The 26,022-nt window shown below is 41.2% G+C and overlaps 1 protein-coding gene across 5 annotated transcripts; it reads right to left on the reverse strand.

The window, feature by feature from the left end:
* Positions 1-21: 21 nt before the first annotated feature.
* On the reverse strand, positions 22-26,022 carry prrc2b (proline-rich coiled-coil 2B). 5 transcript variants are annotated; one of them, XM_040053288.1, is made up of 31 exons: positions 25,836-26,022; positions 20,286-20,463; positions 19,997-20,171; positions 19,580-19,682; positions 19,183-19,246; positions 18,871-19,014; positions 17,990-18,303; positions 17,726-17,850; positions 17,461-17,624; positions 16,352-16,439; positions 16,091-16,259; positions 15,124-15,463; positions 14,837-15,027; positions 13,955-14,138; positions 13,577-13,784; positions 11,306-13,348; positions 10,959-11,125; positions 9,708-9,823; positions 7,252-7,393; positions 6,617-6,693; positions 6,191-6,463; positions 5,951-6,052; positions 5,615-5,807; positions 5,428-5,525; positions 5,157-5,284; positions 4,767-5,007; positions 4,426-4,593; positions 4,195-4,274; positions 3,975-4,056; positions 2,338-2,547; positions 22-2,112 (listed from the first exon to the last, which is right to left on the reverse strand). In XM_040053288.1, exons 2-31 carry the CDS (start codon positions 20,398-20,400, stop codon positions 1,945-1,947), a joined length of 6,672 nt encoding a protein of 2,223 aa, XP_039909222.1. In that variant the 5' UTR covers positions 20,401-20,463; positions 25,836-26,022; the 3' UTR covers positions 22-1,944. The 5 variants fall into 5 exon arrangements, with proteins under 5 accessions (XP_039909222.1, XP_039909223.1, XP_039909220.1 ...); XM_040053289.1 differs by having other exon boundaries at positions 13,577-13,781; positions 19,997-20,174; XM_040053286.1 differs by having other exon boundaries at positions 10,959-11,122; positions 19,997-20,174.

Here is a 26,022-nt window from a genome sequence, read left to right on the forward strand (position 1 = left end):
CTGAGAACACAGTGACCTTTTTTTTTTTTTTTCTTTTTTTTTTTTTTTAAACATCGAATCCTTTATAGTGCCACAATATCTAAAATGAAATGCAAGTTTAAGCCTCCCTTTGCTCACAAGGCTCAACTGTACAGTTAAGTATGCGTATACACATATAGCAGTGAAACACTGTTGTAAAGATAAACATTTGTAGTGTCATGGAGCATTATAGTAAGCAGTAACAGTTATGGCAGGGGCGTCGTGAGTTTCAAATTGAGCGCCCGTTATAAAAACAGAAGACGAACAAAAATAAATGATTCCATCAGCTTCACATTTTCAAACAGAACACTTTTTTTTTTGTTGTTTTTTGTATTTTTTTGTTTGTTTGTTTTAAAGTCCTTCGTAGTCTGCTGTGCTCGCACAAAAACAAAAAAAAAGAAAAAGAAAAAAGGGTGGATTTGAGTTTAACAAGCAAACACCCCTCGTTATGTGATAATTAGCTTCTAACGGAGGAAAAAAATGAATTGGACCCTGATTGTGATTATAGTTAGGCTGCATTTATTGCTAGTGCCACCTCAGAAACCAGATTTTGAATTATCAAATAGTGATGAGATTTTTTTTTTTTTTTTCTTTTTTCAATAACTCCCCTCAGTGATTTTGAAATGGGATCTGAACAATATGGAAGTCTTTCAGGAGCCCTAAACAAAAAGAAAACAAACGCTAATGGATGTTAAAGAAGGAAAAAAGAAAAATCGCTTACATCACATGTTCATTAACACAGTCTGATTTCATTACAGCCCAAAGCAAAGCGATAAGAAAGCAAACATTTCAATCAGCTGTCTGAGAGTCCTTTTACAGCAACTGTGAATGCCCACCTCTCAGCCCTCCAAAACTTCACAATGAACCCACAAATGTTTTCAGCGTGGTCAATCCAAATCCACACACACACACCCCCGCACGCACACAGAGCACACGTCAGCATAATAAATGCCGAGTTCAGGTACAGTCTTTGTGAAATGTTGCCAGCTTCTAGGTAGATGTCCTGCAAGTTTACACACATTCAACACATCACATGCACACGCCGTCGATGCCAGTGAACTTCCCATGGAAGCAACATAATTTTGGTAAAACCTCCATCTCTTTTTTTTCTCCTTTCAATTTACATACAGAGTGAGCAACAGAATCTAAAAGCAAAAAACGGTTTAAAGAGGAAAAAAACGTTTCTAAGAATCTAAGCAGTTTTTACACAGTTCATGTGTTGGGGTAAGTAGCCCAAAAAAGATGCATTTCTGAGGTGATCCACTTGACTTCTGCTATGTTTGACATGCATGATGCCCAACAATTGTGTTTTATTTTTTTCCTGGGTTAATGAAATAAGTCTTTTAGCATTAGTATGGATGTCTGGGTCGTGACTTTATTTACCAGAAAAAATACCAAAGAAAAACAAAAAGTGCCCCACACTGCATTTCAAATTTGCTTTAAAAAAAAAAAAAAAGTTAACAGACTTTGTTTCTCAGTTGTATGAAGTTTCTGTCGGGTCTTTAAGGGATGCAGTCCATAAACAGGGAGTAATTACAGTTTGGCAAAACAGTATGGAAAATGAACCATGTGAGCTGGCCATTTTCCTCTTCCCCCACTTCAGAGAAAACGCACACACAAAAACAAAATGTCTTTTCTTCTTACCAATATCCCCTTAAAAGTGACTAATAATAAATTAAAGAGGACCTTGAAGAGATCTGTTTAAAAGACTGTGTTTATGCATATATTTATATATATTTATATATCTCTATACGTGATGTGAAATAACAGTGTCCAGTTCTGAAAGTTCAAGAGGGGGCTTTTCATTATGTTGTCTGCCTGCAGGCCCCGGGCCTTGGGGGTAAGGTGGGTTTTAAAAAGGCTGACAGTGGTCAATGAGCTTTGTGTTGGCAGGCTTGGTGGTGATGAGGATTTTAAGGTCCATTATTACGCCTTGCCCTCTTCTACTTTGACAGCCTGGGGTTTGATGGCTCCAGTGCGTGCTGGTTTGGCTTGGCCTGTGGAAGGTAGGGGCTCCTGGAGTTTGCTGGTCATGCCCCCGGACGGTGTTTTGCCCTCTCCCACCGCCTTGCGTACATCTCTTATTGTTTTATTCTGTACAAAAAAGACAGGACTTATTAAAGAGACAGCAGTGCCTGGTAAGCCGTACATATATGCACCAACAAGTGTTTTATGTAACACCATAAAAGTCTCACATTACTGAAAATGAATTCAACACTTGGTCAAATCACACAACAGTGAACATGAAAAGCATTTCAAAATAAGAGAAAGATAAAATGGATTAAATTAAATTACCTATATTTACAGTGGGTGGCTCACCTTCATGCCATCCTCTTGCCCTTTAACTGGGGGCTCGGAAGCTGAAGGAGGGGTGGAGTGGGGAGGGTCACGGGCAGGATTGGGGTAAGGGGGGGAACGGATGATGACGGGCTTATTGACCTGCATAACAGGTCTCTGAATAGGGTTGGGGAAGGGGCCTGTGGTGGGGGGCCGCATGTGCATCACCATGCTGCCCTGAGCAGGAGGGACCTGTTGGTCACAGAGGAAACAACAGGAGGAAAAGCAGGTGAAGGGTTGGGAAATAAATGAAATGCAAATAATTAGCAAGTGCTGAATTCCTTAACACATTTTTAGACTTGACTTTTAGATTCCAAATACTGATGTTCAGGCTAAAGGATGTAGCGATCCTATATTAGGATATGATATTGGCAGCAGTATGCATCAAAGACTCACACTGAGCAGAAAAGAGACCAGTAACAAATACCTTTAAAAAAAAAACAAAAAAACATCTTGGTCCTCCTGTTATTTATTTAAAATAATAAAGCCCAAGCGAATAAGTGCATATTCTTGTATTTACCTGTGACAGTTTACTTGAATAATGTTCAAATCCAAGTCTGATACTGGCTTAGACATAAAATACCGGGGGGCTGCCAGTGCTACCCCTCAGCCTCCTAGTAAATACACATACGGTATGAATTTCAAACTCCTATGACTTTGAAATTCATACCGTATGTAAAAACAAAAATGATTCCCCGTCTCTTCTTTAAAGTAAAGTGTAGAGCTTACTCGTACTTAGTGCTCTATATGAGCAGAAACCAAGGTAATGGTGTTAGTCCTGGAAAGGTTTTTTTGTTTTGTTTTTTTACAGTATACTATATTCTAATTTAGGGCTGTGCGATATGACCAAAATCTCATATCCCGATATAAGAATTCTATCGTCCGATAACGATATAAATCACAAAAATGTAACATTTTCTGTAAATTCTGTGAATCTCGGGCAGCTCGACTTGCGTGAAGTGTTTCCAGCTGCGCGTCATGTAGCTGGAGTCGAGTGTTTTAACAGATGCATGAAACGATACATTTTTAGACATAGGTTGTAAAGGCCGCCGTTTTCTTTGTAAGTATTTGTTACACGGCGTGCTGCGGGGAAAAGCCTGTTCTAACGTTTGAGTCTAAGGTTTATTTTTTAGCACCTGGCGGCTCTTTTTTACTTCTCATCCGTAAATAATCTGCTCTTTCACGTGATTCAGTTTATTTTGAAAAGTCTCAACAGGATCTTGAGCTTGTGAAAGGTTTATGTGGAACATAAACAAGCGGACACGCGATGGTGTTACCGTCGTTGTTGCTAACCACAACGCATAAAAACAGGCGCTTGTCCGTCTGTAGTGTGGTTATATTAAATATAAGAGAAAGAGAGAACTTTAAGAAATTAATATAGCCACTACAGTTTATTTTGCGACACCACGAAACAAACGATAGCGTAAAATGAAACGATAGACGTTTTTATATATCGTTATATTGAACAGCCCTATTCTAATTGCATAATGGTGCATTTAACTAATCATGTCTAGAAAATAAAACATACATATAGGAATATATTGTGCGGTCCACTTTTAAAACAATGGTCGTATAAAAACAAAAAAATATGGTAATATTTTAAGGTGAAAAATCCATACCTGCTGAGCAAAATGTGTAGGCAGAGGGCCTACAGGTCCTCCAGGACCAGAGGGCTTCCCGCCGGGGCTAGCAGAGCCAGGTCTGATATATAAAAAAATAATAATAATAATACAAATGAATTAGCCAACTGTGCACTGTTACACAGTGGAGCACATCTGAAGTGATAAAAAGATCTACATAACTAACTTCTACTACCTTCCTCAAATTATTTCCACTCACCTGTAAGAACCTCCAGATATGCCTGGGGAATGATTGGGCTTCTCAGAGAACTGAAAACCTTTCATTTCCATCTGTGAGCCCTGACAGTGGAGAGACACACAGAGGTACATTGTCAGACAACTGTAGTGGAATTTCAGTGATGGTCAGCGGTGTAACAGGTAAAAATGGCACACCAGTGCTGAGATATCTGATGGATGGAAAGTTGAGTAACAGGAAGCCAGTAAGGCTCACCTCTCTGCTGCCAGTCATGACAGCTGCCTGCGACCCTGGTGGCAGCATTCGGCGTGGGGCTCCCACTGACAAGTTCTGTCCCTGCTGCAGCTGGATGGACTGTGGGAGGATGAGGTGTTGTTGAGCTGAACCATAACGCAGCTGAGAGCCAGGCAGGGGCATAGTGACCTGTTGAGAATGAAGAATTGATTGTAAGCCTTTAATATAAGACAACAGTCCAATTATGCCATTTATATGACGGCTTATATTTGTTAGGCTAAAACAAACACTATGAGCAATTTTAAAATCCTCTTATACGTTAAAATGGATATTTTAGTCCTGAGCAGCAACAGCCCACAAACCTGAATGAGCTGAGAGTCCATTAACTGTGAAGAGCCCATGCCAGGCCCTTGGTTCATCTGACTATCATAGACTAGCTGCTGGCTGCCATTCATAGGCTGGTAGTGTGAGCCTGACTGGGGTTTAACCATGTCTGATGGCTGCATGCCAGGGAAAGCTGAGTATGGGCCCTTGAGAGGGGCTCCACCTGACAGTACCATGGGGCTGGGCTGTGACAAGTTGGGGTGCATGTAAACCTGGGACCTGAAAAAGGAAGGAAAAGAAAAGCAGAGTGACACAATGAGCGAAAGGAAAAAGTGTTTTTTTTTTTTTTAAAAACTCTCAAAAAGATTTTATCTGCTTTCTAAATAAATGAAGTGAAGCAATATGGAAATTCTTTAAGCAAGCAGTACCTGAAGGGGGGGATGGAGCTGAACATCTCTTGGGACTGAGAAACAGGCAGACCTCCCCGAAGCCCCAACTGGGCCTGAGCCTGAAGAGACGTGTGTAAAGAAATGGGAATCTGCTGGGCTGCAGCCGCCTGAGTGAGTGAGCACATGCAGCATCATGACAATTTGCTGGTACACAAGCAAGCCTGTGTGTGTGTGTGTGTGTGTGTGTGTGTGTGTGTGTGTGTGTGTGTGTGTGTGTGTGTGTGTGTGTGTGTGTGTGTGTGTGTGTTACCTGTTGGTAAGTCTGCTGCTGGGTCATGGTAGGTGGTACAAGGCGTGGCTGGCTTGGAAAGACGTGACCATCCAGATACAGCGGGGGAATATGATTACCTGCATCAGGGGCAAAACCCAAACAAGCTTTCATTTACTCCTCTAAGATAAATCCTTCATCAAACTCAAGAAACAAAATGTAGTTTTACCTTGCATGGACATGGAAGGTGCTACTGATGCAACGGGCATTGGTGGCATGGAAACGCCTCCAAACGAGCTGTAACTGACACCAGTGGATGAGCCGGCACTGCAGGGAGGCTGAGCACCTGAAGCGCTGCCACCAGGAGAGCCCTGCTCAGGAAGAGACTGGGAGTTCTCCCACGCCTTGCGTGCTGACTCCATCTGCAGAGACACAAACATTTCAGATCAGAGTTTTTCTAATGTTTCCTACTAAAAGCACCACAAATCAACAGGAGTACCATTCTTTCTAAGTTATATATTTAAAAAAAACAAAACTATCTGACATTGGATTGTGATTTAAATACCTTGAGGGTGAGATCAGCACTGGGAAAGGAGATGGGGTTGAGATTGATGCCAGGCTGCAGGTGGTTTGAGCGCAGAATGGGGATACTCTGATTCAAAGCCGTCTGTTTGAGGACAAAGAAGATTATAAATACTTACAAATCAACATATCTTATTTTCAAATAAGACACTATTCCATTAATGGTTTCAGGTGTATTACAGCTAGTTTCATCGATTTCTATAAAGTACAATAAGTCACTTACGTCCTGAAGCTTGTTCACAGGATTGGACACGGGTACTGGGGTAGAACCCGGCGGCAGGCTGAAATCTGAATCTTTGGCACTGACACCAAACTCAATGGGTGGGACAGGCAGCACAGTGTCCACGTGGAGGTCCACACCATTGACTGGTGTGATAGGGCCACCTTCCAGCCTATCGACACCTTCTGAGCCCTTCCGGTGTTTCAGGGAGCGTTCATTTCCGATGGGCCCTGGTTTGTGCTGCTCTTTGTTTTGTTCTGGGCCCGCATCAGAGTCCTGTCCCAAAACATGCAATGTTATGAGTCTATGTTTTTGAAAGCAATACTAGAACAACTGAAACTAATGTGAAAAAGAAAGTTAAAATGAGATTAAAAACAAACAAACAAACAAAAAAAAACATGCAGTTTAGTAGCAGCTGCATCACACTACCTCAGAGTTGGGCTCACTCCCAGTGTAAGACACCTGTTTGGTCCATGAGTCTCCCCCTGAAGACTGCACTGAAAGAGCTTAAACAGATACACAAACCTCACTGTTATTAATGAAAAATGCAATCATTTGAAAAACAAAATGTTCACAAAAAACTCAAGTTTTCATATTATGCACATTCATATTACAACATCTGTTCTTTATGGACTTTGCCATAAATACTGGGAATAATGCTGCAATGCTCTTGTTCTATATGTAGGTTAGATTATATGATTAATCTCTCATGGAGTAACGAGTGCCCAGGCTTCACCACAAGCTATGAAAGGACTTGTCAGTTTATTTTAGTTAATTTTGAGTCCCAGTAAAAGGGAGAGTAAAATTACTTTAAGTTGGTGCAAAACGTTTTGTTAAAGCCCTAAAATTAAATATAGAAGTCTGCACTTAAAGCATGCCTTCATTGTTTAAGTTCACTGTGATGGTGAACAAAGGTAACCTTTCAAAAAATGTAATTGCCCAAAAATTCATGGGGCCTGACTGTATGTGCCGTCAGTGTGTGTTGAGGCTAAAGGTTTATGTTTAATATAACAAAATGCATATCTCAATGAAGCACTGACCAAAAATTAAATAAATAACAATACCTGAGCTGTTGGTCTCCCAGATTTCAGTTCCCAGATTGTTAGAAGAAATTCCTTCCTCGGGTTGTTCAATGCTCATGCTTCCCTGCTTTTTGGCAAAGCGTGGTGGCATCTTGGAAGTGACTGTCCTGTTTTTCACTGGTACCTAAGAGGGTTAAAAGAAAAAGCTTCAAGGTTCGCTGTGTAAAAATGGCAAGCAACTAAATGGAATGAACGCTTTTGTGTAAACATAATGTGATATATCCTAGAAAATACTGCCGGCCTCCAGTGCTACCCCCCTCAGCTTCCTTGTACATGCACCTGAGTTAGAAATGTGAAAATCCTAGATCACTTCCTTGAGTTATCGCTGAAATTTTAACTTGTCCCAGAGTTTTGGTAAATGTACCTATGGTACACATGTGAAATTCCTATGCCATCACTTTTTTACGCTTGAGGGATTAAAAAAAAAAAAAAAAAAAATTACACATTCCCTCTCTTCTTCACATGCCGATGTGCTTGCAAAGTCTGATGTAATGAGTTAATTACAGTGTAATTAAGTTAAGGCTGTTCGATAGAACAATATATAAATATCGGGTGACGATATAAAAACGTCTATCGTTTCATTTTACGCTATCGTTTGTTTCGTGGTGTCGCAAAATAAACTGTAGTGGCTATATTAATTTCTTAAAGTTCTCTCTTTCTCTTATATTTAATATAACCACACTACGGACGGACAAGCGCCTGTTTTTATGCATTGTCGTTAGCAACAACGACGGTAACAGCATCGCGTGTCCGCTTGTTTATGTTCCACATAAACCTTTCACAATAAAGCTCAAGATCCTGTTGAGACTTTTCAAAATAAACTGAATCACGTGAAAGAGCAGATTATTTACGGATGAGAAGTAAAAAAGAGCCGCCAGGTGCTAAAAAATAAACCCTAGACTCAAACGTTAGAACAAGCAACCCGCAGCACGCCGTGTAACAAATACTCACAAAGAAAACGGCGGCCTTTACAACTTATGTCTAAAAATGTATCGTTTCATGCATCTGTTAAAACACTCGACTCCAGCTACATGACGCGCAGCTGGAAACACTTCCCGCAAGTCGAGCTGCCCGAGATTCACAGAATTTACAGAAAATGTTACATTTTTGTGATTTATATCGTTATCGGATGATAGAATTCTTATATCGGGATAGGAGATTTTGGTCATATTGCACAGCCCTAAATTAAGTGAGTGTAATTAAGGGATCAGTGCAGCCACATTCCCAGAGATCAGTGTCCAGGCATCACAGCCAGCACTTACTAAACTAGGTATCATCTGTGTAATACAAAAAGAGTAGCACTGCCATGTATTTGTGCCTGTTTGTTTTGTTTGGACATGTTAAAGTAAGGGTTGAATTATTCTCAAATTTAGCACATGTTCAGCGGTCAGTCAGGCAGAGACCATTATATGGAAGAAAAGACGCAACAAAAACTGACAGCATGGCAGCCAACAGAGCATCTTAAATAAAACAACATTAAACATGAAGTTGCTGTGTGATTTAAGTCAACTACCAGAAGGTCATGATAGAGGGGTTAATCGCTATCCCATAATTCTCCTTGGCCCATCTGCGAGTCATCCTTTCTCAGAGAGGACAGAGTGCACACTCTCAGTTTTTAAACTCAAATATCTAATATACTTCCATTACTAATCTAATAGTAATGGAAAAAACAAGCTGTGCATATGTAGAATGACAACTGAATCGCTTTTTAGGACTCACATCTTGTAGAGAAACAAATGAGCGGTGCTGCAGCAAGCTGGAAAGACAAGAAGGCTTTGCCAAGGCAGAAGGAGCTTGGACTCCAACAGTATTATCAGAAGGTCATTGCTGTATCACTTAACAATTAAGTAAGCTTGTCAGCATTTTTTAGCAAAGTTGTTTGAAAGCGGGAGGCGAGCCAATTTACAAGCAAGGGTTTAGCGAATTGCTGAACTGATTTGCTCAAGTAAACCCTGTCAAGACTGTATTATACCATTCTAGGTAGTTAAGATCACATCGGTCAGCTAACCCTTGGCGACCAGTCGCCTGGGGAAAAAGGTATATTTCTCAGTGGGGTGTGAAGTAGCTTTAACTGGCTGCTGCCAGGTAAAATATGTGGCAAAAAAAAATCAGCTTGCCCAAAAACCTCCTTGTGAATTCACAGGGAGATCGCCATGGTCAGCAGTATTTTGCATAGTAGACAGTGACTTTCCTGAAAACATCTGCCAACTGCTCACTGATTGGTGACTAAGTACTAAAGAGCATTAACAACCAACCACTGCAGGACTCATAAAGGGAGCAATAGGGCACTTATAGGACTGCAGTTCACATATTGGGCCAACAGTGTCATAACAACGACTTTCCGAATTAAACACATTTTAGAGGGCCATTTTTATTAAAAAACAAACAAACTAATAATATTTTTTGAGTATTTAGAATTTGGTGTATGTTAAACTTACAGCTGCCCCTTGTTCTTTCCTCCTCCTGTCATCTTCCTGTGGGCGTCTTTGCTTTTTGGACAAGGCATCCTGGTATCCATCTGCATTTGAACCTGGTCCCCCTCCGTCTCCTTCAACTACAAAACAAAGTTTTTGTCAGAGGAAAAATCAAGAGTGCTCAAGTAAAAGCTACAGTGCTGAATCGCATCTGTACCTGTGTAAAATGCTCCATTAATACATTTTACCCTGAATTAAATTACCCCACCTAAAATGTAAAGCTGCTAAAGACTTTCTCCCAGTTTAAACCTAAAATATGAGACCTTTCAATTAATTTTACTATTTAAAAATTATTAATGGTATTCTCACTGCACCTAGAAAAAAAAAATCTGTTATTCTGCTGTCTGAAAACAAGAAAGGAGGTCACCAAGACTCAAGCTTTTTTTGTTTTACGAGACACACCTATGGTATCAATTTCAAAATCCTGTGTTTCCTTGTTCTCAAGTTATTGCTTTCAGAAACTTGTGTCCTCACCCCCTACACCAGCATGGTAATGGCGCCTTTTACAGCTGAGGGGTAGAAATGTGTATATAAAATATAGCATATGTGAGCACAGAGAGTGAGAGAAAAAAAGAACAGACGTCAATTGCAAACAGGAAGCCAGCTGGGTTTAGCTTGCACTGAAGTGAGATAAAAAAAAGAAAGTAGCCCACACCAGAACTTCTTTAGTGCTTGCAAATCTGTTTCCACCACCCATGGTTATCCCTCAGCATTAAATTTTCCCCATAGCTTTGGCCTGTGGGCATGACATCAAAGTTAATCATCATGTTAGCAACGTTAGCTGGGTTGCGTGCAAACAGGATTGTCCTACTGCTGTGGGGACACTGCCATAAAAAGTTATTTACTAACTTTTCAGCTTGTCAGGGGACAAGAGCACATTAGAGTACTATTTGTAGGCCTCACACCTCTAACACGTTATCTGAGTGTTTAGTTCTCAATCTATATTAACAGACATGAACTTCACCTTGCAGCACAGGAGTTGCTGTTCTGCAGCTGTGCAACTTAATTTTTAAACAAGTTAGTCTGATTCCACACATGTTAAGAAAAACAAAATCACATAACACAAACAAGATTCAAGGGGATTAGAGGAATGAATGAAAGCAAATGTGTTTACAGTATTTTTAACACTAAAAATACACTATTGCCAACACTTTGTTTCCATCAGAGTGCATTCCCTATGCATTCCATAAAGATGTGAAAGGAAGTTGGACTCACTTGGGTAGCTGCTGAGCTCATATGGGGACAGTGGTTCAGTGATGTCTGTTTTGACAGGTCCTGGCTTCAGCTCCTTGTCTAATTTCTTCCCAGCGGGCTCAATGGGCTCCCTCTCTTCTGGCAGCTGCTCTATGCTGTATACAGAGCCTGACTCATCTGGACTCCTGCTGTGAACAGGACATAGAAAAAGTGCTTAAATTGTGTGTTTTTTCAAAATAAACCAAATTGAGTAACTGAAAATGGTGTCCTTGTAATCAAAATTATAGTCATCATCATACAAATAACAAAGTGTTGTTGGTTTCTAAGTAGCTATAACAGACGACTGGTCAGTAAGTTATTTGCCTCACCTTTTACAAGAAGTGCCTCCGTTCTGCCAGCTGTCACTCCTGTTCGATGAGGAGGTGGGGGGATTATCAGGTGCACGCACCATCTTGCTTGCGTCCAGCAGTGATGGTTCTCCTTTCCTGTTCTGCCGTTCCACCAATGGTCTCTGACTAGAGAAGCTTCTCTTAGAAAGCTCCCTCTTCTCACTGGAGCCTGGCTCCTGGCCAGAGTCTGAGGGAATATCGCCATGGCCCTGTGTAGCAATGCCTCCACCTCCACTCCGTTTCTCTCTCCAGTCACCAAAGTCGCTGTTGTCTGAACCCGTCTCCCATTCCTCTGTCTGGCCATGCTGGCTAGAACGTCCAGAGTAGTGGCCACTGGGCCAGTTATCATCACCAGTGCTTTTAGAATGACCTGGCCAGGGATTTGCAAAGTCTCCGTTTATGAACTCATCACTTGTCCACTGATTTGAGCCAGGTTCACGCTCTTGTCGTAGACGACGGAAGCGCGGAGGCTTGTCTTGACGTGGAGGACGCCTTCTCCTTAAAATCTGTCTGTCAGGGTTCTCACTGTCAAAGTAGTATTCTCCTTCACGCTCCTCTGTTCCATTTTCCATGAAGGAGCCAGTAAATTTAGGAGTGTACTTGAGAGCGTCACGCTCAACTGGGGGCCTGCGGGAGTAAGCAGTCTCTGCTCCAGGACCATAACCATTTTCTTGCATCGAGCCGCTACTGCTGCCACTAAATTGAGGCCCACGGCCCCTCCATGTAGAAATATCTCTAGATCCTCCAAAGCTTCGACTGTAACTACCAGTGGTGTTCAGTCGTGGAGGCAGCACCCGATTTCCAAAGCCTCTGGTGACCTTTGTCTTTTCTCTGGAATCTGGGGCAGTCTGATCATCTGTGTACACCTTGTTGGATCTCCAAGAGTCTCTATCAGCTTTACGGACATCCCCAGACTCTGTATAGCCTTCTCCATTTTCAGATCCTTTCTGGCGACGCCTCTTGGGAAGTTCCTCATACTCTGAGGCTTCACTCAATGTTTCACTGACATTTCGCCTACGGGGTTTGCCCCTCTGAAACTCCTCGACCTTGATTAGATCCCTGGGTGGTGCTCGACCTCTGCCTGCTCGCTGAGTGCTGCTGCCACTGCTGTTGTTATTGTTGTTATAAACACCTCTGAGATTATCTCCACCGCGGCCACCGCGGGTTCCACCTCTGGAGTTAAATTCCCGGAAGCCTCGACTGCGGCCTCTACCCGTCCCCCTCACTGCACCAAAGGCCTGTTCTTCATCAATAAAGATCCAGTTATTGCGCCGTGGTGCCTGGGGTTCTCGGTTCTCCTGACTGTCTCTAAGTGACTGGCTCTTAGCACTGCTCCAAGTGTTCTCCTTGGGAGAGTCATCGCTGTGGGTGCTCAGAGGTCTGTCCATTTTACTGGGAGCTGGAGACTGGCGCTGCCTCTCTTCAGGTTGTTTTTCAACCACAGGTGATGCAGAACGCCTATTGTTGGCAGGCTGGTTGTCTTTCTTCAAGTCATAAACGTTAGTAAGGACTTCTTTCTCCAGGCGGTAGGGGACAGGCTTCTCCTCAGGCTCAGGTTTAGGCTTTTCATTCTCCTTGTCTTCCACTTTGAGAGCCTTAAGAACTGGTTTCTTGATGGGACCAGTTCTGCGTATCAAGGTGCGTCCACTAGCCTCAGATGGCTGGTTGACACTACTTGAACTGGAACTGGCTTCAGACCACTGGTTTTGGGCACTGTTAACCCCTCCGTCTTGTTTCTGGCTACCATCTCTTTTCCAGTTGTCTGTGGAGCCATCTAAGGCCTCGTCGTGGGATTCAAGGCCATCTTTCAGATGCTTGTCTCTTGACTCTTGCTTTGGGTATTCACTATCTGAATAATTCTGAGAGAGGTTCTGAGCGGTGGTGAGCAAGCCTTGGTCATGTTGTTCTCTGTCTGAACCTCTGCTCTGATAACTGTGATGGGGAAGATCATCTTGAGTGTGGGACAAACAATCACTGGCCCTCTCTTCATAGGAGTCCTGTTGGGAAGAGGCCATATCACCTCTGTGGATACGAGGAGACATAAAAAAAAAAGATTAGGAATGACAAAACCAGACAGAGGCCCATTAACAGAGCCTCTCGCCCTTAACAACATAGATTCCATTAAAAAAAAACATGGACTTTACAGCGTTGAGGAAGGAATTATTAAAATGCTCAGTTTCACAGATTAAAACACAAGAGGGCCTCACGCCTTAATTTAAGGACTGCAGAATTCGAACAAAATAAACTTACCTGTCATCGGGATGTCCGCTTTCCGAGCTTTCACGCTGTCTCTGGTAAGGTGGAGTAAAGCTACGCAAGGGATAGCCATCTTGATTCCACACTGGGTAAGGCTCAGTGGAAGGTGCTCGTCTCTCCTGAGGCAAGTTTGGATGGCATCCCTCATCAGAACCGGGACTGTTCAAGTGATCTTGGTGCATCATAGGTTTTACCATTCCTGCTGAAAATTAATAAATCACATATTAATCATGTTAAACATGATTTCAGGTGTGTCTGTCCTTCCGTTATTGACTGTATAGTCTGTCTATACCGAAACAAATGTGTCTGGCCAAACCACCTGTTATTTGTTTAAATTTAATACATATAAGTATATACAGATTTAGTAATTACCAGGGTAGTAGTCAACAGGAGACCGTCCCTGGGTCATGCGGGGATCCATGAAAGGTGGCATCATCATCCAGCGCGGATCAAAACCGAGGACATGTGGAGGGTAGTAGCCCCGCTGAGTGTGGCTTGACCCTGATGGATTAGGGTGACCTGACTGCTGCCAATGCTGCATCTTGAACATTTGTTCCTTTAAAATCCACACAATAGACATTCAACAAATGGGCAAAATTGACACTGTCTGTTCTGTGTAAAATGAGACAAACTAATTGAAGACATTTCCAGGCTAAGCTAACAAAGTCAGCAGGATATTGTTCCCCATTTAGCATTCATAACATAAAAACCAAAGTACATTTATTCTCATATATTTTAGAATGAACCAAGAAGATGCTGGAGATTCTCTTCTCAAGAAATTAGACCTAACGTTCTAAATATCCTAGTTTCAGTTCTCTAGCACAACCCCATCATGGTCAATATCAAAGAGGCTGTTCTTTATGAAGGTGACCAGTTCCAACACACAAGCTGTACTTGCCTGGGCTGCCCAGGTGTATTAGTGGCCTAATGCCGCATAATAAGGTCAGCAAGTAAGCCATCTCTAAGAGATCCTGAATGCAGTAACACTAGAAGTTCCAGATGGCTAATTTGTGCCTCTGTAAAGCTGCGGGGAGTTTATGGTTTTCACCCGAATATACACCAAAGGCTACTGTCACACATTTGTTACATTATTTATAGATGTTTTAGTGCAGCTCCTCATTTCCTAAATCTCTACAACCAAGGTGGACAGTGCAATGTTAACATGACCATGGGCCACATTATTAAGAACAGTGCAATGAAACCAGAATTCTCCTTAATTTGGAGTTGAAGCTATTGGCATCAGCTGGTGCTCACCTGCTGCTGGTGGTGTTGTGGTTGCTTTTGAAAGCGGGGTGGCACTGGTTTGATTGGCTGACGCCCACTGTAGTCTCCTGATGGTGAGGAGGGCTCTGGGCCATCGTCTTCACTGCCACGGTAGGTAGAGAAGCCAGACTCTTCACGGTAACTATGGCCAGGGGAATTGTCCGAGGGACACTCACTTCCATCTGGAAATCGTGATAAAACACGCTTGAATAGTTGCATTTGTGCATTTTTAAAACTATATTTTATATAAAATAAAAAGGACTAAGGACTCTTTTTACCTTTTGTGCTGTAGTGCCAGTTATCATGGTGGACTCGACTCTGTTCCCGACTTGGGGACAGTGGAACTTCTTTTCCCTCTACCTCCTTCTGGCTGTCATCCGTCTTTGATGTCTGCCTTTCAGTCTTCCCAAATTTTTCATCCAGTTTTTTGAGCTTTTCAGCACATGCTGCCAGACGTTCCTCACGAGCACGCCTCTCTTCCTCCTCCCGCCGTCTTCGGGCTCTCTCAACAGCCTCAGACAGCTCAGGCGACACATACTTGGCCCTAGCTGGTGCCTGAGACAGCCGCTGGTGATCATCCTGGTCAGCAAGTGGGTCTCCTTGGTTTCTCTGTTGGACCTAAAGGAGTTAAAGGGGAGGAACTTGAGTGATGAAGATTATCCCTTACTTTTTTTTTTTTAAGGAGGTCCATTAGATTTTATTTCACTCTAAATTTATTTTGGGGAAAAAAAAGGACTAGCAACTATTTCTCCCAGATTAGTTGCTACTCAAACTCGCTGTTACCCGTAGGACACTTGTCCTGTTTCTTAAATTGCATATCCTATAGTATCTCTTGCTAAAATAAACAATCACCCTGGGAACAGATAAAAGCTTTGTTTTTAATGTAAGACATATTTTAATATTGTGGTATCTTTAGCTTATTTTAAATAAGTGGTTTGACAAATTTTCTACAATGAATTGCAACTAACAAACACCAAACGGCAAATGAAAAGTGCTTAGACATATCACTATGGTTACCGCAAGGTCATATCTCCTAATTCGCAATGACAGACTCACTTCAGGGTATGTAAAGGCAGACAGCTATTCATATGCTCTACAGTGGTGTCTCTATAACGTTCCACAGTCACAAAGGAATTAAAGAAAACTGTGTGTTTTGACTGTGATCATCATAATAATTTGATCTTAGGTAAGTAATCTCAAAAGAGGGCGGCTGAAATGGAAAAACACTGCCCTGTGCATGGTTACCTGGGTGTCTGTGGAGAGATATTTGCCGTTGGTCTTCCTGGGAGGCTCGTGGTGGTGATGCTGGAAAGAGTAACTCTCTTCTGGACCCTCTTGTGGGTAAGATGCCTCCCCTGAGCTAAGGGAGGAATGGCAGTCCCGCTGGTTATCTCTCTCCCTCTCCCAGTCAGCCCTATGAAGAAAAATAAAGCCAGAAACATTTTTAAATAAAGACAAAATTGGAGTGTTTAGAGTAATAAGCAGCCTTTAGGGACGCGCTCTCACCAGATCTTGTTTTTGTCACTGGAAGAGTGTTCTTCTTCATCATCACTAAATTTGAGCTTCTCACTATAATCAACCTCCTCATGAAGTCCTGTGGGCAGGGGGAAAACAAAACAGTCAGTCACAGTGGTGAATCAGGGTGAGGTCTAAACTATACTGTCCTGGCTGTATTTATAGAGTGAGGTAACACTAGCTGTGAGGTTGAGCAGACAAACAGTTTGTTCTCCTGGGTCGTATTTGTATTGTGAAGAACAGTCGCCCTGTTCTTTAGAATCACAGTTTAAAGCAACTCTTTTTTTCCCCCATTTATCTGTCAGACTGTGGTGAATAAGTCACTTGACTTGCTCTAAACAGGTAGGCCGACATCCCATTTATTTAACAACAGTCAACCAGAAAACTGTTATTAAAAAGCCACAGTTGGAACTGGATCCCATCAGCAATTGCCAAATTATACCGAGCTGGTATTTGGTTTTCATAATACATACAAAGCCCATCTGATTGCGTCCTCTGTGGCTTTGCTTTGAGAAATATACACATGACCGTTCGCAGTGTGTGTGAGGAAGATTAGCATTACCCTAAAGTACACAGGCTGCACCATTGAGGATATGACGAGATAAAGAGAAAGCACCACTCCAAGCCTTTAACCGGAATCTCTTGATCATGTTACACATTCAATAAAGTAACATTAACATTTATTTTCTTACTTATAAGCCACAGACATATCATGCATCCCCAGGGTTTTTCCTCCATATAAGAAATTTTAATGGCCACTAATGAGATTGTGACCCTCTCCCAAAGGAAAAAGATCACTGTGACTGCAATTTAAAGCTTGCAGTCACAGTGAAATCTACTGTGAAATATATTTTTTGTTAAAATGTAAAATGGTCAAAAATGATGGGAAATACTCATCACCTTCTGTAAGATAAATTAACAGACTGAACATGTATAAGTTTATGGCCAACCACAAAAGGCCCCAACAATGAATACTAGAAAGTGATAAATACAGCATTCCACACATAAAAATATAATGGTGAAAGATATTCACAAGCTATAGAAGAATCTCACAGTGAGAAAGTGTCTGGGACCATTACACATGTCTAAGATATACTGACCAGCCCATCCATCTTCACAATCATTGTCAAGCTCATCCAGATCCTTCAAATCCTCTGGATTAATAATGGCTGGGCGAACTGGTCTGTCAGTAGGTCTACGGATAGGCTGCGAAGAAAGTCGAGGCGCAGCACGGACAAAGCGATTCTCTCTCCTTACGTCACCACTGCAATGAGATTGTGGCAAATTAACAACTGCCAAGTATCCCAGATCTCTATGTCAGTGCTGAAAAATGGATAACTACTTGGATATTTAAAATGAACTTACTTTACAAGCTCAGGTTTGGCATAGCTCTGCCTAAAAGTAGGTTTGCTGTCAAAACGGGCGGGGGCTGCTACGGTGGTGGGAACATGGTCTGTACCCGTAACTTCACGTGTCTCTTTAGAGCACATCTGAAAACAGCAGCACCACACGGGATGATCATATCAGGCATGCAAATGCCAAACACTCGGTTTTAGATTGTATCTAAAAGTAGGCCATGTTGTTTTCTTCCACAATCACCTGTAATGTTATGAGTCATACAGTACTTACAAAGGCAGGCAACATGTCATGGTAGACAGCAGTTGAAGTGTGATGAAGCTGGTACTGCAATGCAGTAGGGACGGCTGTTCTGCGGACAGGCTGAGCAGGTCGCAGGGAAGGCTCCTTGGGGTCAGGGCCTGGTGACGGAGCCGTCACCGTACTAGATGAGGTGGTGACTGTGGCGGAGGAGGGGTGAGACGAGGCTGGAGGGGTGCCAGTCTCAGCCAGGGCAGTGGCCTTACCCTCAGGATCTGCTGGCAGGCTGAGGGTCAGGGATGAGGGCTGAAGGTTCCTGCCACCACCTTCCCTCCAGCTTGTCACATCTAGAAGTAAAAAAAAGGAAAAGGGGGAAAAAAAATTAGAGGACCAGACCAAGCTAAACTAATAAAATATCTAAGGCCCTGTGAAATTAGGAACTGCACTGAATTTCAAATAGCAATAGGTAACAACTTTCATTGAAAACAAGCAATGACTATAAATTAAAAACACATCCACTGACCATGTTGTTTCATCTCATCTCAATGTGGTAATTTCAAGAACTAATTACAAGTGAATTAGTTTCATACTTTTTTTAATCAGAAATATTTAATCGAGTTCCCAGCCTGCATAGACAGATCATGGCCAAATGTGAGGGTGGGTGGTGTGAGCCAGTAGTCGTTAGTAAGAAAGTTGTCAGATTTCTGCTCTGAAAGACAACTTGCTTGGAAACTATGCAAGTAAATGACATCAAGAAGCATGTAATGCAGGTTAGAGGAACCGAAAAAACAGCCCTCTTTCCTTTATTTGTTAAAGTAATGTCTGTCAGTTTAAAGCTTTGCCTTCCAGGGGGTGTTACCTTATCTGTGAGACTGCCAATTTCTAAAGAAGGTGAAGCACAAAATATAGCTTACTCTGGGGGCGGAGGCTTGGTCCGGGCCCATACGACGGATCGAAGCCGCTTCTTTCCTTGCCAGCCCTGTCCTGTTCTCCAGCTGCCTTCAGTGTGGGAAATTCCTCGTGAGAGAAGGGCTGAAGTCGGTTTGAGGCCCTTGAACCTGATGTAGACATTGAAAGACACCGCATAAAGAGAGATGCTTGTCTGAGCTGAGCAAACAGAAAGCCATTTTCTCAACTGGGGTTTGAAATCTGAACAGCATACTGAACACTAACTGCGTGACATTTCATTTTAAACAGACTTTATTCTGAATTAATGAATGACTCACCATCTTGCTCTACTGCCTTTCCATTTAGCTGGGCCCATTGCTTTGGTCCACTTGTGTTTGTGTTCTGTGAAAATTAAGAAACCAAAGTCACCATCCCCACAGACCTAATGGAAGTTTCTCTACCTTTGAGGCACAAATGAGAAATTATCTTAAATATTCACAACCTTTCTTGTTCAACTTGGTAGTGTGAGCTTTCCTCCATAAAGAAGGTATAATTCTTTGCTCTTCTACCATTATTAGTCTTCATTAGAATATCCACTAGACACTCATTTGTATATGAGTAGCTCTCAATTAGCAAATAACCGAAAACACTTAAACACAATCAATGTGTTAATGAAAATCTGCAATAAATATATGACTGAAGCAGATTTATAAGCATACGTATACTCATACACACCTCCTGGTTGGCTACCGGTGAGGACTTCTGAAGATTGGAGACAGATTTCTGCAAAGCCAGCGGCGGCTGCAACTCCGGCAGCTGTGGTGTTGATGCAACAGAACTACGAAAAATAAAAAGACAACTGTGAGAAATCAACCCTCAAAAGCCTCTAAACTGCTTCTCTTTCTTCCTGGTGAACAGCTGACTTCTATCAAGATCAAAGCTTTAACTTATTTTATCCTGACACTGATCCCTGAAAAATATGTGAGTTTAATGTCAATGTTGATACTTCAGGAAGGACTTTTCCATTTCAGCCACTGTAATCAACTAAAAAGGGTGTCTGAATATAAAAAAATTATAGCATAATTAATTTACTTGACAGACATATTTTTATTTTTTAAATCGGAGAAAGCAGTTCTATAAAACACGCCTTACTTCTTTTGATCGGGTTGTTCCTGCTTGTTCGCCCATCCTGTACCGTCTTTGGGCACTATAATCACGTTGGGATCGTTTCCTTTGTTTTCAGACTTCAAGCTCGGCAGATGAGCTGGTGGGGGCATACGCCGGGCTGTGGCCACTTTACCAAGACTCTGCAAGCCATGTCGCGGAACTACTGGGAGGCAAAACATGTAGATAAAGAAGTAGGACCAACATTAGTAAAGGGGCTTAAACTAGATAACAGATGAAGAAAAAGTATCGAGTGGAGAAACAAAATGAGCCTTACCTGTGTTTTTCTGAGTTTCTATTGATTTTCCCTTGTACTTATCAAATAGGCTGAGTGAGGAATACTTGCTTTTTCCATCCTTGGACTTGGTTATTTGCCCCAAACGATCGGACATTGCGATGTAATGTCATCTAGTATGGAAATTTTTCTTTGCGCCTCTTCCCAGTGCCTTCTGATTCTAAAAAGAGGAAATGAAATATCCACCTTAGTACAGAAGTCACCCAAGGAAAAACCAAACCTCAAGAATAAACAATGTTAATTCACAACCTTTGTAAATATTTAGTGTTAATCTGCCAATATAGACCAAACCAATAACTATACAACACAGCACACTGTAACTGAGATATTCTACATGTAATACTGATTTACAAAATACCCATGTAAATAAAGATAAATGTTCACAGGAATAATACACATGAGTAAACAATATACAAGTTAATATAATACAAATATTATATATTATTAATATCAGTTAATGCACTCCAAGTAAGCCAGTAGGGCATGTAAGCAAAGTGTGAAACCAAAACAGCCATTAAGTCACTTAGAAACAATTTTACAAGTCCCTGAAACTGCATTATCTCCAGAAGAGATTAAGCGGTGTGACATTTTGATGGTGTTTGATGGTGGAGAGAGCATCAAACACATGTCCCAAAATCTTCGGTTGGTTCAAGACTCGCTGACAGCATATGATCGAAACACTTTAGTGATATCACATCCTCTCTGGATCGGTCCACGGCTCCCTACAGAAATGTTTCATCAACTCTTCCACTGAATTACAATGACCATTCACACTGAGGGAAGAAGAAACCCAAACCATGGCAGCAAAAATGCCTCCGACATCATAATGAAACAAGGTCACCAGATTCCCTTAGTGTGGGTGCCAGGGGTCAGGGTTTTATTTTAATGCGTCTCTTTACCACATGTATAGGAGTTTCATAACCTACCAAGAACCAAAAGACCAACACATTTTGGTGTGAATTGTGCTTTCAATATATCAATAAATAATGAGGCCAAGTAAGTATTCCACAATACCCATATGGTGAACTGTGTTAACCAACACGAAACGGCTACAAATGGCAATTCATTTATTTAAGTGTTAAAAGTAATTTTATACTTTCCAGCTAGACTCAACAAAGATGGCAATGCTTCTGCAAAGGTATAATTAACCACATAAAAACACATTTTGTGTAGCGGAAACTTTATCTAAATACAATTATTTTGAAACCACTACTGCTATTCTTTCTTTGAAGCAAATATCCCCTGTACATTACCATCTATTGTGGACATTCACTTCAACTTGAGTTTTGTTTTTCCCTTCTATCTGACCTCTGAACATTGTCAGAAATGTCTTTGAGGCAGGGACAACAACAGTTATTTACTGAAATTGTTGTACAAATAAATTTAACTGCACCTCAGAAGCAATGCAGGAGATAGGCTCTAAAATCCTTGTCAACAAGTTGTTCACTGCAAATTTCAATCCAATATATATTGGACTGTCAAATTTAAAAGATGCTCCCTTCAGACACCACATGTGTTACAAAGAACAAGTCTTTGGGTGACAGGAAATACTTGAACAACTGTCCTACAACTGTAGAGCAGGGCAATTTGACCAAAAATATTTATCACGATATACATTTGAAAATTTGCGATAACGATATAACTGACATTATAATTGACACTAGACGAAATACTTTACAACTCCACAACTTCATTAGTGCAAAAAAAAACATCAATGTATTTTCACTTAAACAAGCAGCTGTTTTTTATGTGCATTAAAGTTATATAAAAATTTAACAGAGCAAATGCAAATTCCTTGCTGACAGTTTAACCTAAAGGCATTTCCAGTGGAAACTGGCCGACATATCCTCAGCATAACCATGTATAATATCCACAAAACTTAAAAAGAGGTTACGATAGCCACAATGCTCCGACAATCCATCAAGCAGTGCAGCTTCGTAGATTAGCAAAGTCGTACTAAAACATTTGACAGATTTTCGAGCGCCGTGTACCACATAAAATCATTTCGAGGTCAGTAAACACAACCAGAATTCATACATAAGGCACACGGGATTATAAGGGGCACTGTCGATTTTCAGAAAAATCAAAGGATTGATTTGAAGTGTGCCGTATTTTCCAAAAAACACGGTAATAACGACGGCCCGCTAGCATGCTCTACCAAAAATAGTGCTTTGTTGTGTATCTGACGGACGAAAGCCTAAACCAGTTCCACACCACTGAAATTGCAGCATTTTTACAAACCACTTCTGGTTCATCCGTTTCATTCAGCGATCCACTTTTGCTCTTCTTATTCTCCGTCATACTTTTTCCGCCATGTGCGTATGAAAACAAAGGCACTGCGCATGTGCGTTTTACCCATATTCTATCGCGATATTTCATTTTCTTATCGTTGCCCAACATTATACCGGTATTACCGTGAACGGTATGATATGGCCCAGACCTGATCTCAAGTCAACATTATTCAAGTGGTTTATCACATAAACTTGAACCACAATACTGCCATCTATTCTGATCCCTGGGTAGTAGCTGCATATGTGGATCCATCTGCTGTGGTGACCCCTTGTGAATAAGGGAAGTGCTGAAAGAAGCTTCTATATGAATCATGAAACAAGGTAATACAAGAAATCCATTTGTGTAGTTTTTACTGTGATACACTAAATTTCTTCTGAAGCGATCCAAATCTGCTTTGTAACTCAACGTGTTGTTTCACATGATTTTACACATTTTTTTCCTGGTGAATTTCTGCACATTTTTTAAATTGCCATTTCTCATCTATAGCAGGAAAATGTATTGAGGATATGGTTTAAAAGAGATGTAACACCCGCCCAAAAAAGAAAATTCACACTATCAACGCACAGACCTTATGTTTTAGTACGCATGCATAGAACATCTTTATGCAGTCTTCAAATATCCTCTGCAGGTAAACATCAGCCAACAAAACATTACGGGGTGACTAACTGTGAGATACAAAACACTATAAACTTTAAAAACATCAATTACTCTCACAATATTTGAGCTAAATAAAATTAAAAAAAATGCAGAGCTTAAGACAGTCTCTAAATGAATATCTGATATTATGTCCAGGTCGATGTCTAGTGCTAAAACCAAACAATGCCACCAACTTTCAAGAAATTATCAATAACAATGTCATCCTATGTTAAGCCCAGTTTTCTCCTACCATTTCAAGAAACACTGATCGGGGGAAAAAAATAATCCCACCTCACACCAATTATTAAGCACATCCCTATGTGTTTTTTTCTTTTATGCACTTAGGCCTACATTGCCACTTTACCACAGTAAGGTCCTGACATGAATGATGGCTGCAGGTTTAAATGTAAGCATGAAGAATGGTTATCTGTCTTTAATGTGTTCGCCTGATGTTAAACCGGCAACCTGTACAGGGTGTACCGGGGCTTTCACTCAGTGACAGCTGGGATGGGCTCAACCACTATCCCCACAACCCTGAAATGGACCAGCAGCTAGGAAAATGGATGGATTTTTATGATTAATAGGAAATAGTTTACACTGAAAACAGTAAGCCAGTATGATTATTACAGCTAGGAACCTTGCTTTTGGTATGCAACATCTTGCTTTTTAAAAAATTTTCAATATATAAAAATACATGTGGCACTGTGTCCCAATATCTCAGTAGCAGTTGTCTTGACACCTAATTATAATTGCCAGTATTGCTAAATATCTCTTTGGGTAACAGAAAAAAAAATTTATGCAATCCAACCTGAGAAAAATAATGTGACATGTTAAATTCAAATCAAACTCAAGCATGTCCATATTGACAGGAAGCAAATGTCACAATGTTGCAATGCCAAGAATTCCTTCTCTTTCCTGGCTAGTTCAAACTCCATTTCCATCTATTCTTTATTCAGTGTTGAACTATTCTGAACAAATGATGGAGGTTTGTAGAAACTATCTAAATTTACAGGATACTTTAGTGAGAAACATCAAGTTAAGCTGACAGAAGCCATAGCATGAAGAAAACTAGAGATGGCTTCTCAACCCCACATGTAAACAAATAGTATTATGATGACTTACTTTTTCGGTGTGATTAAGCAATACACAACCTTGGCAACACAGTTACAAATGTCTTCTTTGTCTTCATTTAAACAGTTTCATGTATTTTTTTTTTTCCAGTGTTAAAATTATTGTTGTTGTGCTTGGTCAAGCGTCTTTTTTCATGATGGCTACATGAGCAGATTTTTCAGTGTGTTGGATAACACAGTATCAAAACAAAATACATCTTGATAGATTTATAACAGGACACAAGCACTAGTGTATACTAGGAGTATTTTCATGTGTGAATGAAATTAAGCAGGTTTCAACCATCAGTGGATAGTTGATTATCGTATTTGCAAATCTAAATAATAGTAAATATCATTTGAAGCTAACACCCGTCAATCCATAGCACAGTGGAGGCCGCTCGGTTAAAAGCTCCGCATAGGCGTTTTACAAAGACTTGTAGCCATAAATATGTCCATCAAGCTAAATTTAGTTATGCAATACACTCTATTATGGTCGCTCGCACTACTCCAAAAAAACATAAAATCTACCAACCTCTCCAAACACAATCAATTTTTAAAATACATTGAGATGTGTAAGCTAACGCCTTGACGGCTAACGCTAGCTCCGCCTTGACTTTGTGTGAATTTCAAAAGGCTACATCCACCAGAAAACCCAAAGAAAACACCACAAGCAATAAAGTGGGCATTATGTAATCGTAAAACAAAAATTTGGACTGGATTTTAGTTTCACCCCGAGTTACTGTTCTTATTTTTTTAAGCTAGCATACATGCTAAGCTCTCCAGCACAAAACTGACATTAGCGAGTGCTGCACAAAAACAAGAAAGTCAAAGGCTAATGCAATCGTTTAGACTACAAATCGATCGTCTCAGGTCTGTTTAACACACCTATCAAGACGGGCTAACTGTCTGTTAAATTGCAAGAGATTCACACAAACGTTACCAAAGATGTAGCGGATACTACTCGGCGACAAAATATGCTAACTGCTGGCTATGGTTATGTACATAGCAAATGGTCGTAGTGAGGATCCTGTAGAGTCATCTAACTTCACAGTTAAACGACGAAGACACACACAAAAAATGTAAACTGCTACTTTTCTGTTTTCTTTTTCCCCTAACAACGGCTCTAACTTAGCTTCAGCTAACAGCCTTGACTCTGGCAGCTTGTTGGAAAATTAGCGAAACGCCAATCCCGTAAAACTTCCAGTGGATGATGACAAATTACAACCGGTGTTTTTTTCAGTGCTTCTACAGTGGTGCTTTTATTACTGGGGATATACAGGCTTTTCTGTGGAAATTCTCTATAAAATACTCTGACCTGTGCTTATTTTTTCCCAATCCCGCTTGGCTTTTTGAACGGCCTGAACACAGCGATGGGAATGTAGGACAAGACGATTAAAAATGGCTGCTGCCAGGAACAAAGCAACAATAAAACTGGGCAGCGGAGAAGACGAGCGAACCGGGAGCTCCCACGGAGCTATCTGCACGTATAACTCACCGATTCAACAACTTGGAGTGTCTTCTGATCAGTGACGGTGAGAAATTTCCACAAAATGTTGTCTACTCAAAGGATGGCTTGCGATTGTACAGCCGAATCTTCTTTAGGTTTAACCGATTGCAATGTTGTTGCTGGGGTCCTACCCGGCCTGAGAATGAACAGGGCAGAGTGGAGGCTGGATCGGCTC

This window comes from Simochromis diagramma, unplaced genomic scaffold, assembly GCF_900408965.1.
Source record: "Simochromis diagramma unplaced genomic scaffold, fSimDia1.1 OVJJ01000596.1, whole genome shotgun sequence".
NCBI lineage: Eukaryota > Metazoa > Chordata > Actinopteri > Cichliformes > Cichlidae > Simochromis > Simochromis diagramma.

Excerpts from the sequence above, each read along its gene's own strand:
- prrc2b (XM_040053285.1), bottom strand. The coding sequence starts at position 20,400 with ATGTCCGATCGTTTGGGGCAAATAACCAAGTCCAAGGATGGAAAAAGC. Across the intron at positions 18,304-18,870 it reads ACCAAGCCTCCGCCCCCAGA|ATGTGACAAGCTGGAGGGAA; the intron begins GTAAGCTATATT and ends TTTTACTTCTAG. Across the intron at positions 13,785-13,954 it reads TCCTGTTGACTACTACCCTG|CAGGAATGGTAAAACCTATG; the intron begins GTAATTACTAAA and ends ATTAATTTTCAG.